Source organism: Anabrus simplex, chromosome 2 (assembly GCF_040414725.1).
Source record: "Anabrus simplex isolate iqAnaSimp1 chromosome 2, ASM4041472v1, whole genome shotgun sequence".
NCBI lineage: Eukaryota > Metazoa > Arthropoda > Insecta > Orthoptera > Tettigoniidae > Anabrus > Anabrus simplex.
In genome coordinates, this window is record NC_090266.1 from 557,941,260 (window position 1) to 557,958,417 (window position 17,158).

Genomic DNA, 17,158 nt, shown 5'->3' on the forward strand with positions numbered 1-17,158 from the left:
ATATTACCCCGGTTTAGGGAGAGGAACCTGTGTATTTCAGAATCGTAGTAAACGCGATGGGTTACACAAAACTAGATCGCAAGGGGCGGGTAAACCACCCGTTATATGTAGGCAACGTGAAAATGAAGGCGTATCTACTAGATATGGGTTTTTTATTTCGCGTTGTGTGCGATAGACGTTTAAGTGCGGATAATCGTTTTCAATTGACGTAGGATTTGCAAACAGCAAAACATTTTTAAAATGCTTCACAAAACCAAAGGTGCTAAAAAATATTTGTTCAAAGTAAATACTCCAAACAAAGTAACTTGTAAACTTCGGTGCTTCGGTTGTCAACCTTTAGTAAGGAACTATGTGAAGATTTGACTAGTGTTGATATCACGTTTGATAAATCAGAATAGCCGGGCTGAGTGGCTCAGACGGTTGAGACGCTGGCCTTCTGACCCCAACTTGGCAGGTTCAATCCTGGCTCAGTCCGGTGGTATTTGAAGGTGCTCAAATACGTCAGCCTCGTGTTGGTAGATTTACTGGCACGTAAAATTACTCCCGCGGGACTAAATTCCGGCACCTCGGCGTCTCCGAAAACCGTAAAAGTAGTTAGTGGGTCGTAAGCAAATTACGTTGTTATTATTATAAATTAGAACAACCTAAATTACGTGTGTTCTTACAAACACATACATCTTACTACACCACACGAGTCTACTCTTTTGAAAATAGAAAAAACAAAGAACACAAGAAATTCGTGATTCTATTAAAGATACTCTAATCTGGGTGGAGTCGAGATACGACAGATTTCTTCACTGATCTCCCTACATTTTTCACCTCTTTCATTCCAGTAATACTGTTCCACAGGTGAAGGAAGAAGTCTCATCCGTCACCACGTTCTTATGCCAAGATGGGAGTTAAGAATTCGTCCTTTGACCCAACCCTTTAGTTATCTGCAGCATAATGACCCAGTAGCATTTTCAATGGTCTTCTCATGCAGGCGTTATTCGTTCGAATCTTCGCCAATGAATGCGATTTTTAGTTGAAAATCAGTTCCCTGTGGATCGGATTCTGCGTAAAGCTAAAGATCATGATCATGAAATCACTAATCACGTAGAACTATAAGCTTGCTTGCTTGCTTTTCTTTTGTGGCTTGCAAGGTCGTTGTCATCTTGCTGTGTCCTATATTAGCCTTTGATTTTACTTCTATGCACGAAAGTAAACTGCAACCTTCAGTATTCATCCACCGAATGTTATTTGTTATGTAGTTTCCAGTGAGCTGTACGCTGACACTCCACTTCCTCTCCCCCTCATCCCGCACGTGTAGAAGCGGTGGCTGAATCGCCATTTCGCTCCTTATTCAGTTTCTAAATCGGGGCAACCTCCATCCATGCGTGCATGACATTCGAAGTTTGAAGAGAAAGGAGACGAGCTGCTCGACTAAGCGGTATGTTCCGAGCTGTCAGTGGAGAGATGGCGTGGGACGAGATTAGTAGACGAATAAGTTTGAGTGGTGCCTTTAAAAGTACAAAAGATCACAATATGAAGATAAAGCTGGAATTCAAGAGGACAAATTGGGGCAAATATTCGTTTATTGGAAGGGGAGTTAGGGATTGGAATAACTTGGAGATGTTCAATAAATTTCCAATTTCTTTGCAATCGTTTAAGAAAAGGCTAGGAAAACAACAGATAGGGAATCTGCCACCAAGGCAACTGCCCTAAATGCAGGTCAGTAGTGATTTATTGATTGTTTATACTCCATTTTACTTCAGAAATCATGCCAATTCTATGAGCATCAACGAATTATTTTTGCATATAACCTCCCTCTGGTTTGATGGCTTACGTTCTGGACACCAACTCTCATCCACATGTACGTACCTAACGAAGCTGGGCAAAAGAATGCACCAACACCCCTCCTGAAAGATTGAAATTAAGGAGAATAGTTTCCTTTTCAGAGAATCACAGTCACTGCTACCCTTGAAGTAATGAAATTTTACACTGCAATCGCAACAAAATACACGAGGAAAATAGTAAATAACCATCTAGTCTTCCAACACGCAACCTCTTGAGAGAATTTAGATGTAATAATATTTCAGAGATGCATTACACAAATGTAGGTTTTGCACAACGAAATCTGTATTTTTGACCTTTCAATGGTGTCGTCAATGAAGTTTCCGTTACAAAGGTTCCCGTCTAGTCGACACCATATTAGTCCTCAGACCACTCGCGAGGTGGTCCCACGCAAACAGCCTCCTACTCACAAACCAACTCGTTTGCGTAATCATTAACTGCCCTCTCACATTCTATATTTTTTCACTTTTCTATAAAAATCAGAAATCGTACTGCAAGATGTAATTAAAGACTCCTATTCTATACATGTAACGTGGGTTGTTCTTTACACCTTCCACCGAAGTCGAACTGACGGTTGTAACCAATTCCCATCGGTAAGTACGCGGAATGAAGACAGTGTGAGATTGTCTTGAAGCTTCCGCGATGTCTTAGAATTATAGTACACTCAACCGCACAAAAAATGGCCAGCAAAGAAATATTTATACATTCTCGAAACGCGAGGGTATTCGGTGACCGAAGTGATGATATTCGGAGTCCTACCACCTGCTCAAAAAATATTTTTTTTAAATGAGCGCATGTTATTGCATAGGTTCGTCGCAAGTACACTTTTTATACGAAACAACTGAATATGTAGAGACAATGTTTTTTGTGGGTGGCCACCGGGATTACTTGATTCAAGAACTGGAAAAACATCCAAAGAAAAGCAGCTCGATTTGTTCTGAGTGATTTCCGACAAAAGAGCAGCGTTACAAATACGTTGCAAAGTTTGGGCTTGGGCTTGGGAGAAAGGAGACGAGCTGCTCGACTAAGTGGTATGTTCCGAGCTGTCAGCGGAGAGATGGCGTGGAATGACATTAGTAGACGAATAAGTCTGAGTGGTCTCTTTAAAAGTAGGAAAGATCACAATATGAAGATAAAGCTGGAATTCAAGGGGACAAATTGGGGCAAACATTCGTTTATGGGAAGGGGAGTTAGGGATTGGAATAACTTACCAAGGGAGATGTTCAATAAATTTCCAATTTCTTTGCAATCATTTAAGAAAAGGCTAGGGAAACAACAGATAGGGAATCTGCCACCTGGGCGACTGCCGTAAATGCAGATCAGTAGTGAGTGATTATTGATTACAAGTCCTCTGCATTGTGATGGCAGTAGTGCCAGACATGTTGTTGGTTAGATTACAATAACGTCTCATGGGATATTACATGCGAGGAACATACTATACAATGTGTTCATTCTTCTCTTGAGCGACTATACAAACTTGGACATAGTCTAATCGGGACGAACAGTGCACGAAATCGGCACGCATGTAGACCGACTACTATTTCTACACAGGAGTAGTAACCTCTACAGGGTGTATCAGAACTACACCGACAAAAATGTCAGGGACGCTCTTCGTATTCTTTTTAAGAACGATAGTGCAATCGGATTAGCGGAAAAAAATCCCTGGTCTTTTTATCGGTATAGTTCTGATCCTGTATAGACCTACATAGATTCAGAATCTAACCGTTGTTCATCCTTGGAATGGTTTACAATGGGAAGTGCTAGGATGATGGTTGTTGTGAGCCACGGTTGCTTCGTTCCAAATTCCTTGACTAAAATACGTCACACTAGAAAAGACAGTTCATCAGACTGAATTTCATATGCAGTTCGAATAAAAAGCTGACGAACACGATCACCCTATTATCTTAAACCGAACCATACCAAACTCTATGGCTCTGCATCCGTGATGGGTCTTGGCCTACCTTGCTCAGCCCGGAACCCTGTAAATTACGGTGATGTGCGTGGTCAACGCGATAGATCCTTTCGGCCGTCTAGACCAGGGCCGCTATATCACCGCCAGATTGTTCCTCAATTGTTCTCATCTAGGCTAAGTGAACCTCGATCCACGCAAAATTCCCTGACCTGGCCGGGAACTGAACCCGGGGCCTCCGGGTAAGAGGCAGGCTCACTATTCCTAGACCGAGGGACCGGCCCCTAGCACCTTTGCTGGAACAAACACAAAAACTGATTTTAGGTTCGCATGAACAGATTGAAATCATGACATTTGGTTTGTGACCCGATTGATTCAGGATCGATCTCAGTGGCGCAGTCGGTCAGTCCTTCTACTCGCAAGAAAGTGGGTTCGATCCTGGCCGAGTATGGTGGCACTTGATAGTGTTTAAATGCGACAACTCCATGTCATTGGCTTCCGCCGTGTTAAAGAACTCTGTGGGGCAATATTCCGATAACCCACCGTATCTTAAATTCTACAGCAATTGAAATGACGTTATACGAAGAATATTATTATTGTACAGAAAGAGATATTTTGGGGTATATTCTTGGCCAAAAAGTACTACAGCTGGGGAAAATTTTATGTTTCAGATGGCGTATCACCTCATTATTCAAGCGGATAGTGCTTTTACATCAAAGAAGCAAAATATCATATTTGTCCATATTACGGCAAAATATTGTATTTTGTGATGAATGTCGCATACCTTTATGTTTTAGTCTGTTACGCATATGCATTTGTTGTGGACTTGAATTGTTGCCTCTATCAACATTTCCTATTTTAAAGGTTTGAAGAAACATTACCGGTACTCTCAGCAAGGTATAAACTTCTGTTGTGGCACATAAGGAGGTGCGTTCGGAGGTGCTAAGTTGAGTAAGTCAGTGATTTGGTTCGATTATTCATGGCATCGGTTTCACAACCAAACAACTGATTACTAAACATCATAAACAATAATTTCTAGGCAAGGGAATGCATTAAAAATTCAAAGGGGAAGAATTTGTTGTTATGAAAGTTATGCCTGCAAAAACAACATACTCAAACGACCAGCGAAATGTTTTTTCCAGATCTCTGGTGCCTATTATGTAATAAAAAGGGAGATTATGGTGTTACAGCTCGAAGGGACGCAGATTGAGGAGTGCTCCTGAATTGTATCTGATCCATAGGAATGGAAAGTGATGAGACAATTATCCATATGACCATGATTTCGACATTATCAACAATAAAGCAGGAAATCAAAGATGCCCTGTCGTGGTTTTCTTCTACCGCTTTTCTCACACTGTGGAGTCGTAGGTGCGAACTGTGTCGCACATGTGGATCTGGCGAGCTTTTATGGTTGGATGCCCTTCCTGGCACCAAACCTATGTAGAGGGATATATTCACTACTGCCTGTTTCTGTGGTGGTGGGTAGTGTGATGTGTTGTGTGAATATGAAGAGGAATTTATTTGTACAAACATAAACACCCAGTCTCTAAGCCGTAGGAATTACCAATACACAGTTAAATCTCCGGTGCGGCTAGGAATCGAAACTGGGGCCATCTAAACCGACCATTCATCCAAGGAACCGGACAATCAAGATTCACTGTATAAGTTCTTATTCTCTATACTATCCTCACATTCATCACAGGATACTTAGTCTCGTGACTCAGAATTACATTTCATGGGACTGTATCCTCGAATAGAACCCACGACCTGAAATTTTCTTTTAGATTCGTAAGTTCAATGTTAAAATAAATGGTTTGCTTAAAATTAATTTAAACTGTGGGCGAGAGAGAACAATGAAGAGGAAAGCCTCCGCCTTGTTCTTATAACAATATCTCAATCTTATATTCAAACAGAGAAATGCCAATATACTAAATTAGAACGATTCTCACATCCCACAGACTAAGTAGAGCAACTCCTAGCACTCGAAAAAGAATTGGCCCAGTGTCTGAAGGGGAGAGGTAATAAGTTATATTATATTTGCTGAACTACATGTTTCTGTTTTACGTCATTATACGAACAGCAGTTAGTGAAATGTAACGGAATTATTTATTCATCTTATTGTTTGTGACGATCTATAGTATATCTATAGTGGTCTGTATCCTGTAGTTGGGCTGTGGATGGATGATAGTACTAATCGAGAACCAATGTTGAAATCAGGATTAACAGCATCCTAAATTAGACAGAGTCAAATTACCGAATCACGTACAGCTGTGCGTCCCATTCAACTACCGTTACGATTATGCAACCTGTTAAATATATATATATGTACAGTATAACTATTTGATTTACGTCGCACCGGCACAGATAGGTCTTATGGTGACGATGGGATAGGAAAGGCCACAGACTGGGAGGGAAGCGACCGTGGCTTTAATTAAGGTATACCTCCAGCATTTGCCTGGTGTGGAAATGGGAAACCACGGAAAACCATCTTCAGTTCTGCTGACAGTGGTGCTCGAACCCACTATCTTCCGGATGCAAGCTCACAGCTGCGCGCCTTTAACCGCTCGGCCAACTCACCCGGTACCATAATAATAGAGGGTGCTCTATAGTACTGCACAATTAGCTCCCTCTGTGGATCAGTGATGAATTGTCGGCCTCTGGATCCCAAGATCGTGGGTTCAAACGCAGCGGAAGTAGTTGCAGTGGCGGCTGATGCAGAGAATCAAGTGTGTGTGCTATAACCTATCCCACCAACAAATACAAATATTTAGAATCATGTAGAAACACTCAATCAGTGACGAAAAATGCAGTCCATGCGTCGCTCTTTCTTGCTGCAGAATTTGTCAATCACCTTGGTGCTGAACCCCTCCATCTTCTTCTCAAAGGAGAGCATTGCGAGGGCACTTCGTCTTTCTTGTGACATGGTGTTCTGCAGGAAGATCTTGATTCTCTTCAGTGATGAGAAACACTTCTCAGTCTCTGAAGTAGTCGTGGGTGTTGTTACTAATATCCTCAGAAGCTTTGTTATTTGGTAGAATGTACCTTACAGATTACTAGAAATTAAGAACTGCAGAAGTGGGACTGCCCCACCAGTATTCTTAAAATCTGGCCTATAATACAGAACCGACAGCTCTGTTCTGAGCCTTTTCTTTTCCAGAATGATAGTGGCCTAGGGAGTCACACCAAGTTCTTTATCCAGAAACGTTTCGAAAAATCGTTCAAAGTTGGTGGAATTCTGTTGCTTCCAGGTGATCCGAGGTTTCAAAGCGATTACGGGCTTCACGTGTTATTCTGTCACACACTTCCTTGACATGATAGTTTTCTGCGCTTGTTTTCTGAAGCACACGTTTCTTCAGAAGTACTGGCATTGTTTTCTACCGATTCCCTTATGTTGTTTATCACCTGAATGAAGTGTGACACTGCATATTTTATTTTGACAGCATCAGCTGTTCTTGACTGCAACCGGTTGTACATAATGCCCACATGAGGCATAAGTTTATGAAAAAATGGTTGCCAAAAGATGAATTCCTTGTCTTCCAAGCTGCGACGAAGCCTTCTTGCTTCCATGCAAGTTTCATAGAATGGTGTTTACTCCAACATTAATAAACGCTCCCTTATGGATTCACTTTGTTCGCACACCACATTTATGGTGCGCGACCTGAAATTCCATCTAGTCGCTGGTCCTGTAGGAATTCTTCCAGCTGCCACTGCTTGTAAAGCAGACATCCGTTGCGGTGACCTTAAAAAGAAACCAGGGAACGCTGAAAGGTGAGCGAAAAACATCCTAGCCGACTGATTCTACGAAGCAGTATGTCCTATTGTTAGATTAAGCTGGTGTGCATAGCAGTGGATGTAATGTGCGTTGGGACTGCAGGCTTTTATCTTTGCTTGCACTCCACCTTTACCACCATTCATTACTGACGCCCTGTTGTAGGTCTTCACAATACCTTTTTGTGGTATACCTCTAAACATGTTGTTCGTTTCACTTAAAATACATGATGCAAGAGCATCCTGACCTTCTGGTTTAAAGAAGCCCCAAAGTCGTTCGTACGGAATACCATCTTTCTCATACCGAAATACCACCATTAACTGCGTCTGCTCTGGAATTAATGTGGTTGCTGTACCTCGCCCGTAAAAAGCCTCCTCTCCCCCCGGTTGTCACAAGCCCCCGGCGGGGTTTCTTGAAACATCTGGAACGTGCAGTATGCGAAACTTTTATTGATACATCGGCTCCCGAGTGCTGAATCGCTGGCACCTCTGACACAAAAATATGAAACCATTACCGGTATGCATCGCCGTGAGACATCTGGCGGTATAATTGCAACACTTTAAATACTGTTGTTATTTACACAGCAAAGTAAAATATAGGTTAAGCTTGAACATGAGTGAGGAAAATCAATGTACATCACAAGAACAACCTATAACTCCTACACGGAAATGACGGTTTAGAAAATTCATATCGATCGATCATACTATCGATTCAATTCAGATTTCATTTCCATTCAGTTGGCAATATTACCGGATCCGGGGTAGCTCCTCCTTACTCCTCACCCTCGTAAAAAAGTATCGCGGGCTGTACGTCTTGCTCGGCCATCGTCACCATAAGACCTATCTGTGCCGGTGCGACGTAAATCAAATAGTTATACTGTACATGTATATATATTTAACAGGTTGCATAATCGTAACGGTTGCTGAGAGCTTCCGGTGCTTAACTTGAGGGTTCGTCCTGTATTTTCATGTTCTGACCTGCATATTGTAATCTGTGTATCATAAACATATGTGAATTGCTTATTTTGTAGCCTTCCTCTAAATTCATATTTTTAGGGTGTTTCTTAATTTATATAAGCTCTCGGATATTTCTTTCGAGATTCCTGGGAATAGTTGCTGATATCTTGGTTCTGTCAAATTAAATTCCGTGTCCTCTTTCGCAGTAATGCTTGGCTATAGCTGAAATTCCCGTGTCTTGGTTCTTGGAGTGATTGATATGTTCTCTGAGTCGATTAGAAATCAGACACTTCATTTCGACTACGTAGCAAATACCGCAGCTACATTCAATGTACCGAGCGAGTTGACCATGCGGTTCAGGTCGCGTAATTGTAAGCTTGCATTCGGGAGATGATGGGTTGGAATCCCACCGTTGGCAGCCCTGAATATGATTTTCCGTGGTTTCCCATCTTCACACCAGGCATATGCTGGGACTTGTACTTTAATTAAGGCCACGGCTGCTTCCTTCCCATTCTTTGCCTTTTCCTATCCTTGCGTCGCCGAAAACCTGCAATGTGTTAGTGCAACGTTAAACCACTACCAGAAAAGAAAAACAAATGCATTCAATTATGGTAGACTCCAGGAGCCTGCAATTCTATTACAGTATGTCATCGCCTGGTGGCAGATAACGAAGTCACTTCCGGTGTGGTTTGTAAATAGTCTTGATGTCACACTTGTTTAGTATCTTGCCAATCCTGTCATGTTCAAAGACGCAGGCAAATTCTGTAGATAGTACACAGCTGCAAGAACCCGCACGATGAGCTCTTCCTAGGATTCAATTTTTTACTTATTATTATTATTATTATTATTATTATTATTATTATTATTATTATTATTATTATTATTATTATTATTATTATTATTATTATTATTATTATTATTATTATTATTATTATTATTATTATTATTATTATTATTATTATTATTATTATTATTATTATTATTATTATTATTATTATTATTATTATTATTATTATTATTATTATTATTATTATTATTATTATTATTATTATTATTATTATTATTATTATTATTATTATTATTATTATTATTATTATTATTATTATTATTATTATTATTATTATTATTATTATTATTATTATTATTATTATTATTATTATTATTATTATTATTATTATTATTATTATTATTATTATTATTATTATTATTATTATTATTATTATTATTATTATTATTATTATTATTATTATTATTATTATTATTATTATTATTATTATTATTATTATTATTATTATTATTATTATTATTATTATTATTATTATTATTATTATTATTATTATTATTATTATTATTATTATTATTATTATTATTATTATTATTATTATTATTATTATTATTCATTATTAACAAATACATCGCAATTGGGAAAGATCCCGGTGGTAACGGTCATTTACAGTAGTGTGATAATAAAGTTAAAACATAATTACCCAACAATAACAGCAACGAGATTGCACTAAGCAATTCCATGAAAAGAAAAGGGCAGATTGGAAGATCCAGCATCATCATTTACAAATTGTTCGACTCGTTGGCTGAATGGTCAGCGTACTGGCCTTCGGTTCAGAGGGTCCCGGGTTCGATTCCCGGCCGGGTCGGGGATTTTAACCTTCATTAGTTAATTCCAATGGCCCGGGGGCTGGGTGTTTGTGCTGTTCCCAACATCCCTGCAACTCACACACCACACACAACACTATCCTCCACCACAATAACACGCAGTTACCTACACATGGCAGATGCCGCCCACCCTCATTGGAGGGTCTGCCTTACAAGGGCTGCACTCGGCTAGAAATAGCCACACGAAATTAAATTTACAAATTCACACACAAGTATTTCCAGTTGCATACAATCTCTTTCTACTCTCAACAAACAAAAACGTGCTACATGTGGTCATAACACAAATTCTGAATTATGGCATGTTTAACAGAGTATATTGATGGTTTGGAAAAACAAAAGTCATAATATTAATTTATACTCTGACACTACAGTTTCTGATAATTCCTTTCAGATCCATGTTTTTTTAAATCAAAAACTGGTTGTTTCAGTCTCTTTTATCATCACTAGAACTTGTAGTTTACTCTGTAGAATAAAAAAATTATACAACAGGTGTGCGATTTTGGTAAGTTATCCTCTAATTGGATTAAAATAACAACAACAATAATAATAATAATAATAATAATAATAATAATAATAATAATAATAATAATAATAATAATAATGTTTTACTGTCCCTTCTCTTGGTTTAGGTCTTCACAGGTGCATCATCAATTACATGGATTTTTAAAATGGCTGACAGGATTACTGCAACATTATTTGATACATTCCTTTGGTTAGTGCTCCGGGCGAGGAGTCTACAGAAATTCTAGGAAGAAGATTTGTTCCCTATCAGAGAGTGAGATGACTGAAAGAAAATCAGTGCTTGTGAATACCATACCATCGTCACCATTAAGACCTACCGTATCTGTGTCGGTATGACGTAAAACAAATTGTAATTGTTAATACCATAAAGGTGCTGTTGTTGTATATTCAGCCCGAAGGCTGGTTTGATCCTCCACAGCTCCGCCAACAGCTGTCAAATAGCCTAGGCGTCACTGAAGAGGCATACTAGGGAAATGAGGAGTGAGGTAGTTTCCCGTTGCTTTCCTCACCTGGCCAGAAGTTGCTATTAAATATCAGTCTGCCAAGCCCACTGAAATGCATGCACCAACCGACCCTATGAACGATATTTCCGCACCATTCATAACAGGGACTAGCTGCATAAGGAATGGTATTACTAACATCACTCATACCTCAGTCACTTTCATATTGTCAAAGGTGCTGAAGGATGCTTTTTAGTATTTACCCGGTAAACTAGAATTGTTGTGAGAAATAGGCATTTGTGTCCATGCTTCGTAGATCTAAAGAGAGCATATGATGGGGTATCGGAGTACCAAGGGATATAACGTAGGTTGATTGGATTTATTATGGTATCAAGTGAATGGTATCCTTGGGAATCAAAATGTTATAAAGTGGATGAATGTTTAATGTTTTTGCAAGGGTGAGATAGGGCTTTAATATTTCACCGCTATTGCCTTTCAAACAATCGCAAACTGAAATGTATCAATGGCAGTGAAAAGTATGTAAGCTGTCAATTTGTAATGATATAATGTGACGAAAACATTACTGTTTTGAACTGGTTAGTAATATTCTTCCTTTCTTAATCTGTTTACGTGTCAGGGTTGGTTTTTCTCTCGGACTCCGCGAGGGATCCTACTTCTACCGCCTCAAGAGCAGCGTTCTGGAGCTTGAGACTTTGGGTTGGGGATACAACTGGTGAGGAGGACCAGTATCTCGCCCAGGCTGTCTTGTTGGAGGATGGGAAGATTGGAAAGGATAGACAAGGAAGAGGGAAGGAAACGGCAGTGGCCTTAAGTTAGGTGCCATCCCGGCATTTGCCTGGAGGAGAAGTGTGAAACCATGGAAAACCACTTCGAAGATGGTTGAGATGGGAATAGAACCCACCTTTACTCAATAGACCTCCCGAGGCTGAGTTGACCTCGTTTCAGCCCTCGTACAACTTTTCAAATTTCGTGGCAGAGCCGGGAATCGAACCCAGATCTCCGGGGGTGGGAGCTAATCACACTAACAACTATACCGCAGAGGTGGTCGGTTAATAATATAGGGAGTATAATAGGATATCAACATATGAGGCGTGTCTGCTCGAAAGGTGTTATTTCCACTTCATTTTTTGAATTGTAGTCAGTTCACATGCATTGCAGCAGTTGAATACTATCGAATGCCGTGAACAATCCAGACCATAAAGATGTAATTTTTTAAAAATAGTACCATACCCGATCATGGGTACGTTCCATGTGCCTTGTATTATACGTTTCCTTGCGTATTTCCATAATTTTCTTAGGGTGGAAATAGCGAATTTCGAACGAACACTCTTCATATCAAACACGAAACTAATGACGGCAGGGAGAGGAAGATTGAAAAGTACTCTGTACAATATCAGAGCAGGTGTTAAACTGAAAGTACTTAGGCTGTATAGTCTGACAATGTAGAGAAACATTGAATTAAGGAACAGAGCAATGAGATGTGAATACCTGAGATTTGATGATGATGATGCTTGTTGTTTAAAGGGGCCTAACATCGAAGGTCATCGGCCCAATACGCCTGAGATTTTGTCAATGACATTTTTTTTCTATTTGCTTTACGTTGCACAGACACAGATATGTCTTACTGCGACGAAAGGAGAGGACAGCGTTAAGAGTGGGAAGGAAGCGACCGTGGCTTTAATTAAGGTACAGCCCCGGCATTTGCCTGGTGTGAAAATGGGAAACCACGGAAAACCATATTCAGAACTGCCGACAGTGGGGTTTGAACTCACTATCTCCCGATTGCAAGCAGATAGCTACGTAACTCAAACTCGCAGCCACTTACTTGGTAAACCGAGGACACGAATGGACACTGATCATAGATGAGAAACGTAGGAAACTATTAAATGGGTTCACACCAGGAGGAAATGAAGCAAAAGAGGGTCGGATCGTTGAATCGTTTTGTTTCCCCGCGGAGGCTTGCAGACTGTACGCTGAAAGGTAGCCTATAAAAGACAAAAAAAAAAAATGTATCTATCCTCTGAAACGGCCCAACCTCGTAGTTGAGTAAGTCAGCTCAATGTTCCAAAATAGGTAAGGAAGCTGTTAACGTTGGAGTCTCCTTGCCGACTAAGCCTATCTTATGTGCAGTTCATCATCGGGCGCTTATGCAATCCTAGACTTAATCACAGATCATCACTATTAAAAACTCTTGTAAAATGGTACTACCAAAGTTCCTGGGTTCACCTCACGACTACACCATTCTACCACAAAACGGTTTAACAACCCCAGAAAATATCACGATATAATCTTGAGCAATGTTCTGAGACAATCCTGTCAAATATATCCTAATCATATGAACAAAAAACATGAGTGAATAATTTCTTGTCTGTAAGTACCTCGTAACAGTCTGTAGCAATTTTCTTGATTCATTGCTTGTTTCTTGACAGTCATTCCATGAAGTTTATTTGTAGTGTCATAGCATTGTTAAAATAGTAAGATGAAAAATATTACCGTAATTGGAGCTTTCAAAGTGTAGCATTAAATTTTATAAAGGCTTCAGAACCAAATTTAGGGGTATAGCAGGTGTTCCCGAAACATAGCTGTTACATTGCTTGATTACCAAGCTGTGAAATTAATTATTTATCATCGTTGTAATGATCATTAGCTTACCACATTTTCTGACTAGATATTTCCTTCTCTAACTCACAAGTTATGCTATGTTATATAATGTAGTTGCAACATTTTAACGAAAGCTGAGTTTTTATTTACTTTTTTATAAGCAGTATTTTTTCTGGTATGCCCATCATTTGAATCTTTTAAAGGATGCATTTCTGTTCTGAAAAGCAGGTCAGGGATGCAGATTAATATGTACGTTCCTAGAAATGAATCATACTTATCCAAAAGCCATGCACATATTCTGCGAGTTTGCAAAAAAAAAAAAAAAGAAAGATACTTATGGAAGCGCAAAAGTTATGAATGCTGATAAAGGCATTCTTAGAAAATCAAGTCAACAATTCGTTGTGATATTCGCGAGATGAAGTAACTCAGATGCCAATTGGTAAGGCTAGTGTACGGCGAGACAGCGATAATGCAAGAACGTTCATTAATTAATGTCAGTCACAGCAATCTTCTTGCATTCTCAGGCTTAAAAGAAACAAAGAGATGTACAGCCCAATAGTAATCACGTGTCGAAATCCACTGCACACCTTGAGATGTAATGTTTTATTTTGAGACAGGAAATAATGTCATTATTCGACGTAATGTAATGGTACGGTACGTGAGGTTATCAGACATGATACATTTCCGAAACTTCACCACTATTCATCCATCTCAGTGAAATAACACTGAAGAAATATGTTGATGAAACTGAGAGCCATCTAAATGTTAAGAGGTTCTCAATTATATGGGTACAATATAGTGCTAAATACAATAAAACTTACCCATTTTTGTTGCTCAGCGTCCAGATGGCACAGCTCTTGACAGTGTCTCCAACCGTACTTTCTCAGCAACCCATACCTGGCAAGGTTTCTTGCTTCCCGTTACTCCAGGAGGGGAAGGCCAGGTAAGGGGAAGGGAGGGGGAGAATGGCCAACACACCAGGTGAGCCCTTAAACAGTTTTACAAACTGTTCTCCACCTGTATGGAGTCATCTGCCTTATTTCTCTTGTATATCTCTATTCTAAAACAACTGATTCTTAAATGAAAGATACAGCATTGTTCAGATTTCTTGAACCGTGATTCGTAGGCACGAATCCACCTGCAGTTTAGTCGACGAGAACGGAGAACATACCGCTAATTACATTTTCGTTACCGAGCTCGATAGCTACAGTCGCTTAAGTGCGGCCAGTATTCGGGAGATAGTGGGTTCGAACCCCACTGTCGGCAGCCCTGAAGATGGTTTTCCGTGGTTTCCCACTTTCACACCAGGCAAATGCTGGGGCTGTACCCTAATTAAGGCCACGGCCACTTCCTTCATATTCCTAGCCCTTTCCTGTCCCATCGTCGCCATATGACCTATCTGTGTCGGTGCGACGTAAAGCACTTGCAAAAACATAATTAATAGGGGTGGTGACACTTTGTTTATTAAAGACACCACCATCTGTAGTTTAAGAGTTTCTTTCTTTCTTTCTTTCTTTCTTTCTTTCTTTCTTTCTTTCTTTCTTTCTTAATCTGTTTACCCTCCAGGGTCAGTTTTCCCTCGGACTCAGCGAGGGATCCCGCCTCTACCGCCTCAAGGGCAGTGTCCTGAAGCGTGAGACATTGGTTCGCGGGATACAACTGGGGATGATGACCAGTACCTCGCTCAGGCGGCCTCACCTGCCATGCTGAACAGGGGCCTTGTGGGGGGATGGGAAGATTGGAAGGGATAGACAAGGAAAAGGGAAGGAAGCGGCCGTGGCCTTAAGTTAGGTACCATCCCTGCATTTGCCTGGAAGAGAAGTGGAAAACGACGGAAAACCACTTCCAGGATGGCTGAGGTGGGAATCGAACCCACCTCTACTCAGTTGACCTCCCGAGGCTGAGTGGACCTTTCTTGTCCCATCGTCGCCATATCTCTATCGGTGCGACGTAAACAAAGAATACCAAAAAGAAAGGAATGTATCGCTAAATTACTGATAACAGACTACTACTACTCAAGTGGTTTGACTGTACTGTTCGCGTCACGTACCTGTGAACGTACAGCGTTCGGGAGGTGGTGGGTTTGAACCCTACTATCGGCAGCCTTGAAGATCGTTTACGTGATTTCCCACTTTCACATCAAGCAAATATATTGCCTGTATCTTAACCTGAGAGTGGTGCTGTGACTTTTCGTAACGCCCGTGGCAACGTGGGGATGTCCTCACACCCTCATCAGTTTCTTGTCTTCTTCAGCACCGGAATGAACGCGAATAAAATGTTATTAAGTAAACAGTAGGAGACGCTTTAACAGAAAATAAAACTACCATGCTGTGAAAATACTTTACTGTCACGTCAACAAACATATACAAATCACAGGTACAAAAACAATAATCCCGTTTACCATCGTTTGAGTTTTTATTGCAATCCTGTTTCGTTGTAAGTCACGTTATGATTCAGTAGTTGTTTGTTCTCCAGCATCAATGCAAGGTTCTCTCTCTCTCTCTCTCTCTCTCTCTCTCACACACACACACACACACACACACACACACACACACACACACACACACACACCCGTACCCGTGTGATTCAGCCGCCCCTTCCAATGTAGTTTTATGCAACCCGCAATATTGATTCCGTCCTGAGAACATCTGCCCTGCCGGTATGCGCAGACAATACAACCGGATATCTTGGTATTTACCGCCTCACCATGTTAGGACGCCATGATATTATACTCTTATTAAACACTGAAAGGCATGCGTGTGCCTTCTAGACCATATGAATCTGACACGCCGACGAAACACTTATATTGATATTGTGACTGCAGTAAAACTAGCTGCACCATCTGCCGTACGGTAGTTGGTAAAGGTACGTATGAGGTGGGAGGTTTGAGTCCGGGGCGCAGATTCGATGTTTTTGAAATATTTGTTTAATACGTGCCGCACGTAATGTAAGTTCAATACCCGCTTTCATGCAAATTGTGTGTACGTGAATGTGTTTGTGGCCCTAAGAAGGGCCGATGTGTTAGCAGGCCCGACACATGCGGACCGGAAATAATAGAAACATAACTGCCATGACAATGTTTTATCGCAGTGAATGCTCGATGCCTCTGTGGTGTAGTGGTTAGTGTGATTAGCTGCCACCTCCGGAAGCCCGGGTTCGATTCCCGGCTCAGCCATGAAATTTGAAATAGTGGTACGAGGGCTGGAACGGGGTCCACTCAGCCTCGGGAGGTCAAATGAGTAGAGGTGGGTTCGATTCCCACCTCAACCATCCTGGAAGTGGTTTTCCGTGGTTTCCCACTTCTCCTCCAGGCAAATGCCGGGATGGTACCTAACTTACGGCCACGGCCGCTTCCTTCCCTCTTCCTTGTCTATCCCTTCCAATCTTCCCATCCCTCACCAAGCCCCTGTTCAGCATAGCAGGTGAGGCCGCCTGG

At 40.7% G+C, this 17,158-nt stretch overlaps 1 protein-coding gene across 2 annotated transcripts in view; it reads right to left on the reverse strand.

Moving 5' to 3' along the window:
* The window catches only part of LOC136864222 (uncharacterized), a 198,433-nt gene extending 183,774 nt beyond the window's left edge, over positions 1-14,659 (reverse strand). For both annotated transcript variants that reach the window (XM_067140942.2, XM_067140943.2), the window contains exon 1: positions 14,544-14,659. In XM_067140942.2, the coding sequence (XP_066997043.2) occupies positions 14,544-14,547 (4 nt within the window). In that variant the 5' untranslated portion in view covers positions 14,548-14,659. The remainder of the gene's footprint in view (positions 1-14,543) is intronic.
* Between the last annotated feature and the right edge of the window lie 2,499 nt (positions 14,660-17,158).